This window comes from Xenopus laevis, chromosome 9_10L, assembly GCF_017654675.1.
Source record: "Xenopus laevis strain J_2021 chromosome 9_10L, Xenopus_laevis_v10.1, whole genome shotgun sequence".
NCBI lineage: Eukaryota > Metazoa > Chordata > Amphibia > Anura > Pipidae > Xenopus > Xenopus laevis.
In genome coordinates, this window is record NC_054387.1 from 17982787 (window position 1) to 17996576 (window position 13790).

The 13790-nt window shown below is 46.5% G+C and overlaps 1 protein-coding gene across 1 annotated transcript; it reads right to left on the reverse strand.

Annotated features, from left to right (window-relative positions):
• Positions 1 to 5388: 5388 nt before the first annotated feature.
• LOC108706120 (transcription elongation factor A protein 2-like) lies at positions 5389 to 13433 on the reverse strand. The gene is made up of 10 exons (XM_041577052.1): positions 12494 to 13433; positions 11458 to 11508; positions 9204 to 9309; positions 9002 to 9065; positions 8283 to 8416; positions 8050 to 8106; positions 7793 to 7947; positions 6832 to 6978; positions 6476 to 6547; positions 5389 to 5551 (listed from the first exon to the last, which is right to left on the reverse strand). Exons 1-10 carry the CDS (start codon positions 12563 to 12565, stop codon positions 5543 to 5545), a joined length of 867 nt encoding a protein of 288 aa, XP_041432986.1. The 5' UTR covers positions 12566 to 13433; the 3' UTR covers positions 5389 to 5542.
• Positions 13434 to 13790: the final 357 nt, after the last annotated feature.

Sequence of the window (13790 nt, forward strand, 5' to 3'; positions counted from 1 at the left end):
TAGATGTAACGTACTAGTTTGTTGGAACCTTTGGGAATTGCGGGTGCACACAGATGCACAGGACACCCCTGTGGATTCCGCTGTTCATCAACGCCATTTTGGGGCCCGGGCTTTCTGCTGCGGAACCAACAAGAAGTAGTGCAAATGGTAAAAAGTCCAAAAACAAGGTACCAGCAAGGATCAGGCAAAAATGTAGTCGAAGGTCAGGCAGAGGGATAAAGGCAGGGGCAGGAATTGAAGTCAAGAAGTCAGGCAGGAGTCAAAAACCAGAAGTTCAAATACAATAACAACGCTTCGGCAGGATCAGAAAACTGAAGCCAGCTTCAAAATGGAGGACTGGGCTTTTAAAGACGATTTGGCGACAAGAATTTTAATTCTGCGACAAATCATGACGTCACAACGCTCTGCGAAGAGAGACACGCCGGGAGGTAAGAGGCAAGGAGAATCTCCAGGCGCGTCTTAAAATAGAAGAGAGGAACATCAAGGTCTGGGAAGCAGGCGTCATTACTCACTTGCATTACCTCCCAGCATGCTGGCGCAAATGTTTTGGCCCCCCTGCGTTTTTTGGGCTGGCGCAGTAAGAAGCCTGGAAAACGTGGATCTTGGCCGGAGGGCCCACAAGAGCCAGGGGCCAACTGGGTTTTTTCCAGGCATCCTGCCGGCCCTCCCTGTGAAACTGGAAGTGAAGTCACTGTGAGCCAGACGTGACGTCACGCTGGAGCTGAAACAGACCGGGGAGGTGACAAATTTTCACACACCTTAGGGGAGGGCCTAATTCCGCACCTTTGCCCAGTACCCAGATACTGTATGTTACCGACAGAATACCTGCATGATCAGGGAATCTGAAATTTCTGACCACAACCCAATCACTTTCCGTATATTCGGCAGGTACCCGACCTGATGCAGCAAGGTCGTGCAGCCTGGTTAAGACAAGTGCCAGGGGACTTCCAAAGTTTCAATCCAGAGGGCCACACTGAGAAGAAAAGGTAAATTATGTACTAATCAATTTATCCTCCAAGTCTCTGTCCCTCAATAAGAGTTTAGGCTTTGGCCCTTCTTTTTGGTACATATTGAAACTGATAATAACATCCTGTGAAAAGATAGTTTCCATCCAGTAGGGGTCACTAGGGGACTTCCTAGGTAAGGATGGAGTAAGGAGGATTACATCACCGAATGCTGAGTTTAAGAAGAAATCTGATGATTTCAATTAAGCTTTTAAAATTAAAATACATTTTTAATTAATGATTTCAATTAAGCTGGCCATACATGGGCCAAATGACTAAATCAAGGGTCCCTAACCTTTTTTACCCATGAGCCACATTCAGATGTAGAAAGAGTTGGGGAGCAACGCAAGCATGAAAAATATTCATGGATGATGCAAAATAAGAGCTGTATTTGACCATCTGGTAGCACCTATGTGGACTGGCAGCCTACAGGAGGTTCTGTTTTGCAGTACTCTTGGTTTTTATTCAGCCAAAACTTGGCTCCAAGTCAGAAATTCAAAAATACAAACCTGCTTTGAGACAACTGGGAGTAACATCCAAGGCTTGGTGAGCAACATGTTGCTCCTGAGCCACTGGTTGGGGATCACTGGGCTAAACAATTGTATGAAATAATGACTAATCATCCAAGGTATATATTGGATATGTGAGGAGACTTGTCGTGTAGACTACAAGATCTAACATATATTGACTGATGAACAGCCAAATTGACCAGTGAATGAGCATTTAACAATGATAATTTGATTGTTCCATCCACTGACCAATTTCAGCATTGCACAATGAATTAATATTTAAATGATTTATAGTAGACCAGATATGGGGATCCAAATTATGGAAAGATGATATTGAATCATCCTTCATGAGTCCTACCCGAAGGCATGGGCTCTGTTGCTCAAGTGTCCCAGGCCAGGCCAAAGAACAGCATGAGCGGATAGGTCCACCTTCGCCAAAGCTAGGGTGAGCCCCCTCATCCCCCCCCGAGGGGATTTCGGGTCGTTGGATTCCCCTATGCCTAGCAGCTAGGGGGAGTCCCGTCTACCCTTGGTTCTGCCGAAGCTTCCTCCAGGGTGCAAGTCTTGGCCTGGGGTCAAGCCCAGAGGACTATGACACCTATCCAGTGAAGCAAGATTAAGCAAGAAGTGCATGTGCATTGTGCAAGTCCCAAAAAAATTAATAAATCAGCCCTCCCGGGAGCACAGCGCCTCCGCTTTCAACAAGCAGAGGACCAAGCGTTACTCTGTTCTTCACATAAGATCATAAGAATGGATATTAGTGTCAGGGGGCCTATCCGCTCCCAGCCGGGATAAGTAAGGACCAAGGAGGAAGCTGGGTCAGTCAAAGTCCAAGTACGTGGTAACAAAGGGGTTAAACAGGAGAGAAGTCAATGTCCAGGCAAGATTTCAGGCGGCAGGCAGCACAGGTTCACAATCAGAGTTTCAGGCAGGGGTCAAGATCAGGAGACAATAATAATAGCACCCAGGAACACCAGCAAAGGGAACCTATAATTGGGCAGGGTTACAGCGTCCGAGGCGCCCTTTTATTCAAACTTCGGCACCGGCGGTGACGTCATCGCGCTTGCATCATTGTGCTGGCACCACACCCACGTGGAACGCATGGGTCCCGCCATCTTTGATCCTGCGGCGCTGCCGGGAGAAGACGCGCCGCTGTGCGCTCCCGGCGGCGGTACTGACAATTAGATCCTAGCCAAAAGGCCCAGATGACACTTGATCTTGCCAGCCATAGGACCAAGGGGCAAATTCACTAAAGGACGAAGCGCCTAACGCTAGCGTGAATTCGCCAGCGTAGCGCAATTTCGTTAATTCGCCAATTCACTAACGGACGCTGGCGTAAATTCGCTATTGTTACTTTGCACCCTTACGTCTGGCGAATTTGCGCAACGGACGTAACTATGCAAATTCACTAAAGTGCGCATTTTTCTGAACGCTACCTTTTACGCCAGACTTCCTTCGCCACCTCAGACCAGGCGAAGTTCAATAGAGTAGATAGGGATTGCTTCCAAAATACTTTTCCCAGGCTTGTGTAGTGCTGCTACATATACCTCCATTGTAACTTGAATTTGGCGCTGTGTGCAAATTAACCATCGCTAGCGTAACTTTGCTTTGCTTGGCGAATTAACGCTAGCGCAACTTCGCAACCTTACGATTCCCCTGAGCGCAACTTCGGATTTTAGTGAATTTGCGTAGCGCTGGCGAAAATACGCCTGACGAAGTGTGGCGAAGCGGACGCTGGCACAACAACGAATCTTAATGAATGTCCCACCAAGTGATTTCTCTGTGTTTCTTTTTAAGATACCTTATCTGGAAAACCCCAGTTCCCGAGCATTCGGAATAACAGGTCCCTTTAAATATTGGCCCTCTTTAAAAGGGAAGCATATTGGAAGTGGAGACTGGTTACAGTACATCCAAAAAGGTCACAACGAAAATGTTGGTAAGTTTCACCGGTATTTAGACTCTTCCCCTTTTTTCACAGACTGGTGGGAATATAAAAAGTAAAGGTAAAGCGAACAGCCTGTTGGTGGTATTTTCTGGTTGTTTTACTAATCTGGTAATGATTGTGAACATGCTTCCTCTGATTCAATAACACTTAAATAACATGTAAGGTTAAAAAGCTTATCACATTGGACTTAAATGTATTGACTTGCATTTTTCAAGCCTCACTTTGGATATCAAGCTTCATTGCAGAATAATTGGACAATGAGGTACTCTGGGAAACTGGGGTGGAGCCTTGTATATTTTATTTTGCTGCACTTGTGTTTGTGTTCTGACGAAAGGAGGGTTTGCTTCCCTAAAAGCATTGATGCACAGGTGTTCATAATGAACAGGGTATTATGTGGGTTACAATAACAAACCTTTCTCACTCAAACACACTGAGCATTCTCTTCAATTCCTCATTGGCTGACATGGTGCATCAGTAAATAAAATTTTCGACCCTGTCCAATTCCAGAACCGATCGATTGCATAGTATTTGGATATGGGTCAGACTGGAAGGAGCACCATCACGGCTGCCATCAGAAATCCCGGGCCCCGTACAACATTTTCTGGGCCGCACCCACCACAGTAAAAAAGCCACTAAAACATAGGCGCTAAAACATAAACACTAAAAACCCATGGATTGCCAGCGTCCCTCCCTACAAGTTAAAAAAAAATTTGATGGTCAAAGGCACCCCAATAAAAGGTTTTAAATAACTTCACCAGTGGCCAGGCTCCCCCCTACAAGTTAAAAAAAGACAATTGGTGGTCAGGGCCCCCCATAAAAGTTAAAAAAACGTCATTAGTTGCCAGCCCCCCCTACAAGTTCAACAACCCTTTAGTGGCCAGGGTCCCTCCTACAAGTTAAAAAAAACAAAACATTGGTGGCCAGGGGCCCACAGAGGATAAAAATAAAACATTGGTGGCCAGAGGTTTAATTACAGTAACAAAAAAACCCATTGGTGTTCAGTGGAACTTACCTCAGTCTCTTCTACCTTGTCCTTGGCATTAGCAGTTTTAGGTTTCACGGCTTCAGCTCCTTTCGCGGTTTCGGTACTTCTTCGGCTCCGTTCGCAACTTTGGGTCTTCAGCTCCATTTGCGGCTTTCGATCTTCAGCTTCGGCTCCATGCGTGGCTTTAGGTCTTCAGCTTCATTCGCGTCTTTGGGTCTTCCGATCTTTGGCAACATACATGCTCTTAAGAGTGGCCCAGCTAATCCGGAAAGTGCAGCCCAGCCGGGCCCCCCTTTAAACCTAAATTCTGCCAGGCCAACTGTACCCTGTGATGGCGGCTCTGGGCCCCCCAGGCACCATACATTATTGGTATGCTTATGGCCAGGTGAAACCCAGTGTTTGTGGTGTAACAAAGCAGCTGGGTTAGTTATAGATGGGCAATATGTTTCTCCCAGGGTGTTATATAATACAACACCCTGGAACATGGATTAAAGCTGCAAGGTAATTGCTGCAGCTAAAGTACCTGACTGACCTTGGGAGGAGAGACCCCTCCCACCTGAGAGTGAGAGAGAGAGCAGGAGCTGCACTGCAAAGGGAAGGTACTGATTACCAGAGTTTTGTGTTATATGGTGATTCTTTTGTTTTAAGTTGGTGTTGGGAAAGCCACCCAACTGTAGTTAGTCTGCCAACTGTGTTTAGCCAGCGCTCTGGTGCAAGGGTTTATTTTTCCTTGTTTTGATTTCTTGGTGTGCTTGTTACTAAAGACTGTGTAACAGAATAAACTGCAGGCACTTGCCTTTAAGAGGAGCGACTACTGTGACTGTTTTTACCCTAAAAGACTGTGGAAAGCGGCCCCAAGGCACTGACCCAGGTACCCCTACAGGTCTAGTTGTCACAGTGGCTACAGACCCCCTGTGCTGAAAGCATCATCAACAAAAACCAATGTGGCAAAAAAAGTTTATTTAACACAAATATTTTACATATTTTTGAACAAATGCTGAAGCAAAGTCTTTGCTGCATGATGGCGGTTGTGGGGGGAAATTATGTACCTTCCTGCGAGTTTAGGGAGGAGGATTTTCACTGACCAGCCTGGAAACGATTAACAGAACTGCATGGGGAGAGAGGAGAAGGGCACAGGCTCGGAAAGGAGCAGATTTTAGCTGTTATCAGATTAGATGCATAAAACAGCTCCCCCCACTAAGCACATCATATAGAGTTAATCTACTATAATTTCCTATACATTACCCTTTCTTTCTGCAACCAAAATACCCACTGGACGAGGCCTACAGTCAAATTGGCATGTAGACTTCCCAATCGAGATTATAAGATGGTCTGTGTGATTGGTTATTGAAATCCTTACTGTTCTCTTTATGAAGCCAAAAATCTCAATACGCCAAGGCCCTTACTGAATCTCAACAAACCCAATCATCATGAATGAGCCCAGCACCGTCCAAAATAAACCACAAATAGCAAAAACATTTATGGGGGCAGTTGTCTACTCGCCACATACTTGTGATAAGAACACAAAGTGTCCCGCAGGGGCTGGAGGCTGCCATGTCTAGTCACATTGGGTCATGGTTTCCAGTGTGCATGTTCCTGGTCAGCAATCCACATCAGAAGCTGAATGTGATGGGACTGGAGCATTACATGTGGTTTGGGGGTGCATAGGGGATACTCATCATTTAACCGTACAAAACCCAACCCCATAGACAGTTACATGTTCTTGAAAATATATAAAATATTGAACTCGGATGCATCCCTTGGCTGTATCAAGCCTATCTAACCAGCTGCCCAGGCACCTTTTCCAACAGGTACCACAGGGGAGCTCTTGCGTTGTAGCATAACAATAAGAAACTGCACCCCATGTGATACAAGAGACCATACCAATAAATGCAGCCTTGGATTAGTTTCTAAGTGAGACTACAAAATCTGGTCACATAGTGCAAGATAATAACCCCATAACATAAGGAAAGCCCACAAATGAACCAATATAAACCCACAGATAAAAGTGAATCCACAGAGGGAATCTCACCTTCCAGAGGTTCCCACACTCGTTGCACACGACAAATGTGGTCATTGGTCCATCAGCACTGCGGGTCTGTACCTAAGGGAAAGGCATGGGTAACAAGATGGGTTAGGTAGATGCCCAATAAACATCTCTGCTTGTAGGGTGCACTGTCACTATTTAACTTGCATTGGACAGACCAAAGGAAACCACTGATTGGCTGCAGCAACACCTATAACAGAGTCTAGTTGTGTACAGCACTGTGTAGATTATGGTATCATTTATAAACAGTACACAGAGTGAGGCTTAGGGGACTGTTAACATTACAGTTGGGTACAGCACAGAGTACATTAGGGGCAGAGGGGTACATCCGTAGAGAATACCTGTGTGTATGTGCAATTCTTTTTCTTGCATTTCCCGCAGGTGAACAGGTCTGTTGGAGTTCCTCCGGTCTTTGCGATCTGATGCGGCTGAATGGAGGCCTTGGTCATCGCTTTCCTCATCTCCTTCAGCTCGTTGCTGGCCATTTCCTACAAGAGTGCGTGACTCTTATTACCGATCAGCCTATCATATAATGTTATCTTCAGGAAACTGGCTCCTTGGCACCAATGCCTCCATTTACCTATCCCATAAGAGAAATAGGGGCAATATTGCCTTCTCTCCACTCCCACTAGGCGCCACTGCCTTCTCTCCACTCCCACTAGGCGTCATTGCCTTCACTTCACTCACACTAGGCACCACTGCCTTCTCTCCACTCCCACTAGGTGTCACTGCCTTCTCTCCACTCCCACTAGGCGTCATTGCCTTCACTTCACTCACACTAGGCACCACTGCCTTCTCTCCACTCCCACTAGGCGCCACTGCCTTCTCTCCACTACCACTAGGCGTCATTGCCTTCACTTCACTCACACTAGGCACCACTGCCTTCTCTCCACTCCCACTAGGCACCACTGCCTTCTCTCCACTCCCACTAGGTGTCACTGCCTTCTCTCCACTCCCACAAGGTGCCACTGTTTTCTCTCCACTCCCACTAGGCACCACTGCCTTCTCTCCACTCCCACTAGGAGGCACTGCATTCTTTCCACTCCCAATAGGCAACACTTCCTTCTCTCCACTCCCACTAAGTGCCACTGCCTTCTCTCCACTACCGCCACTGCCTTTTCTTCACTCCCACTAGACACCACTGCCTTTTCTCCACCCCACTAGGCACCACTGCCTTCTCTCCACTCCTACTAGGTACCTGGCTCCATCACAATTATGGGGCTGAAGGCACTTTCCGCCTTTTAGCAGCACATGAACCCTGACAGATCCCACCTTTCTCCGGTGCTCATACTCCCCTCTTACCTCACAGGACATGATAGCAATTTGCTCGGTGGTAATGATGCCACAGAGCACATTCTTCCTAAGCTCTGGGTTCTTGGAATCCTTAAGGTTTGAAATGCGACTCCGGATCCTGTTCTTGTATTTCATATCTGTGTTCTGCATCTCCCGAAACACCAGTGAGAAGAGTCAAGGTTGTAATCCTCCTAAGTGAATCTTAGGACACAAGAGCTAATGATAACAGATGCCCACCAAAGCCCCTGCCCCTATCAGAAGGATATCCTCCTCAATCTGTGCTGCCAGAAGCTCACAATCTGCCCCAATAGCCACAGGATCTCCTGACAAAAGAACTAAGTGTATCATTAGCTGAACAGAACAGGCATGACAACATTAAGCTGGACTAAAAGATTTGAGGAGTTCAGGGTCGCAGTGAGCCCTTCTATCAATCCCCCAATATGAAATCTACTGCTGATATACATAAATATATAATGGGAGCCTTGGTGAGACAACACACCATCTGTCTGTAACGCTGCATTCAGCATCTCTCGGCACTTGGTGCGAACAGAATCTGAAGTGACTGGCAGAGGGGGGAAACGTGTCATCTTTGCAGAGACTGGGGTCTTTGGCACCTCAATTTTCTTGGAAGAGCTGAAAAAAAATTGTTAAGAAAGCAAGAACAGCACCCTTAGGCTGCACACCCATCCATTAGACCAGTGGTCCCCAACCAGTGGCTTGAGAGCAACATGTTGCTCTCCAACCCCTTGGATGTTGCTCCGAGTGGCCTCAAAGCAGGTGCTTATTTTTAAACTTTTAGGTGCATAAAAACATGTGTACTACCAAACAATGCCTCTTGTACGCTGCCAGTCCACATAGGGGGCTACAAATAGCCAATTACAGACTGTATTTTTGCACCCCTGGGCAGGTCTGGAGTGGGAGTCAAAATAGGCCCTGGCATTCCAAGTACAGAGAGGCCCAATCAGCTCCCCACCAGCCCAATAAATAGTGACTGTCTATGGCATCTTATGGCAGCCCCTCTGGCATTTGCCAGAACCCACAGATTGCCAGTCCGGGCCTGCCCCTGGGACCTTTTTGCATTCTTATGTTGCTCTCAAACTTTTTTTTACTTTTGAATGTGACTCACGGGTAAAAAAGTTTGGGGACCCCTGCATTAGACTGACACCTTAACTCATCCCTTTAGATACAGCCCCATGGGGAGCTCCCAGGAGCACTTACCCCTTCTCCTTGTAACAGCTGGGTATTATCTGAGGCTTCTCTTTTCCTGGCTGTTCTGATTGGTCTGCCAAGGGACAATAAGAAAGGGAACCAATGCGGTGGGGCATTAACTTATAATAAATGGGCCTGGTAACCCCACACAGGGACATAAGTCCAGAAAGAAACAATATTTCCCCACCCTAGAATGGGGGAGCACACTTACCCAGCAATTTTTTCCATGACTTGATAAGAGATTTCGATAGCGTGATGATCTCATTGTCATTAGTCTGCTTCCTTAGTGCATTCACGGATATTCCTACATGGGTGGACTGAAAGGGAAACATCATACAGTTAATGGGAAGCTACTGAATAAAGAATTAAAGGAAATAGACCCATATTTATGCCTTACAATCAGCTATTTACCTTCTGGAATTGGGACGTGTCATCGGCAATAGCATTGCCCATGCATTAGTCATGCAAACCAAGAGATAACTAATGCGCACAGCTAACTGCATGTGCCAACTTACTGCATTCAAGGCTGAACCTCACCAGACAGAATGGATCTCAGAATCAGAGACGGAAACATTTAAGCTGAAAAATGTCCCCAATGTTGCATCCACCTCCTGTCCATCCTGAATGTAATCATATGTCACTGATACATCATGAGGTCAATGAAACCCAAGTATAAAAGGAGGAAAAGGAACTCCAGCAGTGTTACTGCAAACAACCTTTTATTCCGGGTAGTGGTAAACACAACATGTTTCGGATTCGATACCCTTTATCAAGAGAATAAATAAAATAATGATTATTCACTTGATAAAGGGTATGGAACCCGAAACATGTTGTGTTTACCACTTCCCGGAATAAAAGGTCATTTGCAGTAACACTGCTGGAGTTCCTTTTCCTTCTTTTATACTTGGATTGTTTGTAGCAGTTGCAGCACAGAGCAACCATTAAGGAATCAGACACAAATCGTTTGGAAAATTGTACTGACCACCATCCCCCTCTCCTATTTGGTCAATGAAGCCCAGACTCAAACCCTACATAACAGATCCATAAGAATCTAAACTGATTTAATGCCCATCCCACAAACGCAGCTAATGCTTGGGATGGTTATTTCCATTGACTGATCACCAACAGACTGCCTGTTGCATTTGTGGGCTATGGGAGGAAGCAGGTTTGGACTGGGATTCAAAATAGACCCTAGAATATTTAGTACAATGAGGCCCAAACTGTCCCCCACAGGCCAAATATATAGTGACTGTATATGGCATCTTTCAACAGCCCCTCAGGCATCTGCCAAAATCCACAGATTCCCAGTCTGGGGCCATGAGGAAGCAGGAACATAAACCCCACGCAGAGTGTCAGACTTAAAGGGATCCTGTCATCGGAAAACATGTTTTTTTTCAAAACGCATCAGTTAATAGTGCTACTCCAGCAGAATTCTGCACTGAAATCCATTTCTCAAAAGAACAAACTGATTTTTTTATATTCAATTTTGAAATCTGACAGGGGCTAGACATGTTGTCAATTTCCCAGCTGCCCCTAGTCATGTGACTTGTGCCTGCACTTTAGGAGAGAAATGCTTTCTGGCAGGCTGCTGTTTTTCCTTCTCAATGTAACTGAATATGTCTCAGTGGGACATGGGTTTTTACTATTGAGTGTTGTTCTTAAGGTGCCCATACACTGAGAGATCCGCTCGCTTTGCAATGTCACCAAACGAGCGGATCTCCCTCCGATATGCCCACCTTGAGGTGGGCAATATCGGGCTATTCCGATCGTGGGCCCTAGGGCCCAACGATCGGATCCTAACGATGCCTAACGGGCGGTCGGATCGCGGGGCCGCGTCAACGAATAGATGCGGCCGAGATCCGACGGGATTTTTTGTCCCATCCGATCGAGATCTGGCCGACTTTCGGCCAGATCTCGATCGGTGAAGCCTGTCGGGGGGCCCCATTCACGGGCCAATAAGATGCCGACACGGTCTGTCGGCAGCTTTTATCGGCCCGTGTATGGTCACCTTTAGATCTACCAGACAGCTGTTATCTTGTGTTAGGGAGCTGCTATCTGGTAACCTTCCCATTGTTCTTTTGTTTGGCTGCTGGGGGGAAAAAGGGAGGTGGTGATATCACTCTAACTTGCAGTACAGCAGTAAAGAGTGATTGAAGTTTATCAGAGCATAAGTCACATGACTTGGGGCAGCTGGGAAATTGACAATATGTCTAGCCCCATGTCAGATTTCATTATTAAATATAAAAGAATCTGTTTGCTATTTTAAAAATGGATTTCAGTGCAGAATTCTGCTGGAGAAGCTCTATTAACTGATTCATTTTGGAAAAAAAATGTTTTTCCCATGACAGTATCCCTTTAAGACCAATGCAGCGAAGAAGGACAAAGTTCTCAGTTTCTATTATGGAAGTTCTTGGAATATGCCTTAATCTGCACAGCCAGTAGAATCAGGAAAGATTATTTACTACCTGCAGGAGCTCCAGGGTTATAGGAATGTTCTTCAGCTCCCGGAGCAGACCCTGAAATAAAGGAACAGGGTGAAGTAAGATGCCCAGAGCCACAACCCAACGTGCCACGTACAGAGCAAGTACTGAGAGTCTCAATAGAGTTCACCGGTATCATTTATTTGGCCAGTTATTTGTTTATATAAAAGTAATGATAGTCAAGCTGATCCACCATTGCCCCAGTATCATTTCCAGTTACCTGTCCCCGTGTCACACCTACCATAGACTTAGAAACCAAGAGTAAGTTTATGGCATATAGATCTCTGTGCTTATTACACCAGTCACAGACACCTCCCCTGTCTATAGGAACCTCTGATCCCACATTTGATTACGTCTATGCAGTTGGACAATCTAGGACAATGTAAAAATTCACTATGGGGAAATGTTTCCAAACTAGGGAAGGATATATTTTGAGAAAGGTCCCTGCCCCAATGCCAACATTACACCCGTTGGCTTTATAGATGGTCCTCTAGATCTTAGTGTTGGCCAAAGCACTGCCAATGGCAGGACACTGGCATATGCTGTAGGCTTTTTTGGGGTTCCCCGATTCATCAGCCGTAGCCCCAAATGTTTGGTATCTATTGAAGCTCTATTATGAAGGGGGAGGTTAGGTCTGCGCTATACAGATATCGAGTGCCCTCATTATAACGCTGAGGGTGTTACAGAAGAGGGGCAAGAGCATGGGCTCCAGGTATTAGTGGGAAAGTGGGTCTCCAAGATTTGAGATCCTGTAGCTCCCCAGCATTTTTTTTTTATATTTTGCTGTTTGGACCAGTAACTGGCTAGCCCACTGAGTAAATCCCCATATTAGGTGGTTAATTAGCAGGTGACTAGAGGAGACTGCATGGCTGCACATAATTCAGTACAGGCTGCAGCACGAAGTAGAGTCAGCAGCTCACGCCGGCACAGAAGTCAGTACAGGCTGCAGTAGGCATTGAAGCTCACTGACTATGGGGACTATAGACTATTGGAGGAGGCCCCTGCAGTTTTGGGCACTCGCCATGCTTTTCTTGGCCACCATCTTATCCAGCTTTTTGGCGATCCGTGCCACCTCGACCCCCTTGGCCGCCATCGCCCCGGGACTCTCTCCGCTCCTCCGACTGTGTCCCCTCTGCAGTGAGCCCTAGCAGATACCGCACTTCAAACAGTCCGGGAGGTCCGCGCTGCCGCTGCTCTCTGGGACTCGTAGTCCACCAAATTCTCCCTCCCTCCCGCTCTTAAGTACGTGTGCGCCGAAAGAACTACACTGCCCAACTGCCCCCGCGCCAGACGCCGCATTCCGTCTGCGCGTTGCCCTATGGGAGATGAAGTCTTTGAAACAAACATTTTCCATAGGGAAAAAGGACATCTGAACTACATCAACCAAAATCCTTTGCGCCAGCTCCAGGGAGTCAGATGCTGATGCTGGCGAGTCTCGTTAAAGACTCGATACATGTAGCCAAGTGCAGCATCATATTAATACATACCCAAGGGCTGGCCTTTGCGTATATACCTACAGAGTGGCACCTTCCTACATATCCACACAGTGGCACCTACCTAGATACATACACCTACATACCCACAGACTGGCACAGGCCTATATATCCACACACTTGCACCTACCAACATTCCTGCACACTGGCACTTACATACCCACATACTGGCACCTACAGACACATTCACAGACTGGCACCTACCTATATACTCACATACTGGCACATACAGACACATTCACAGACTGGCACCTACCAATATACCAACACACTGGCACATACCTACATACCCACACACTGGCACAGATCTACATACCCACACACTTGCACCTACCAACATTCCTGCAAACTGACACTTACATACCCACATACTGGCACCTACAGACTGGCATCCACAAACACACAAAGACTGGCACCTACCTATATACCCACACAAAGGCACTTACCTGCGTACTTACATACTGACATTTAAATACAAACCCACACAGGGAAACCAACATACATAGCCATACACTGGCACTTACATACATTCAATCTGTGGGCCCTGGCAATGCTATAGACATTCACTACTTAGTGGGCTTGTCGGGGCCTCTGTGTACTTGAAATGCTAGGGCCTATTTTGGCTCCCAGTCTGGGCCTGTATACGTAGTACCATAGTTAGTTAGGTTGAAAAAAAGACACACGTCCATCAAGTTCAACCTTTTAAGTCTATATAGAAACCTGCCTAACCAGGGCCGGAACTAGGTTAGGCAGAGTAGGCATGTGCCTAGGACAGGCATGTCCAAAGTGCGGCCCGGGGGCCAATTACGGTCCTTTTTCAAATTT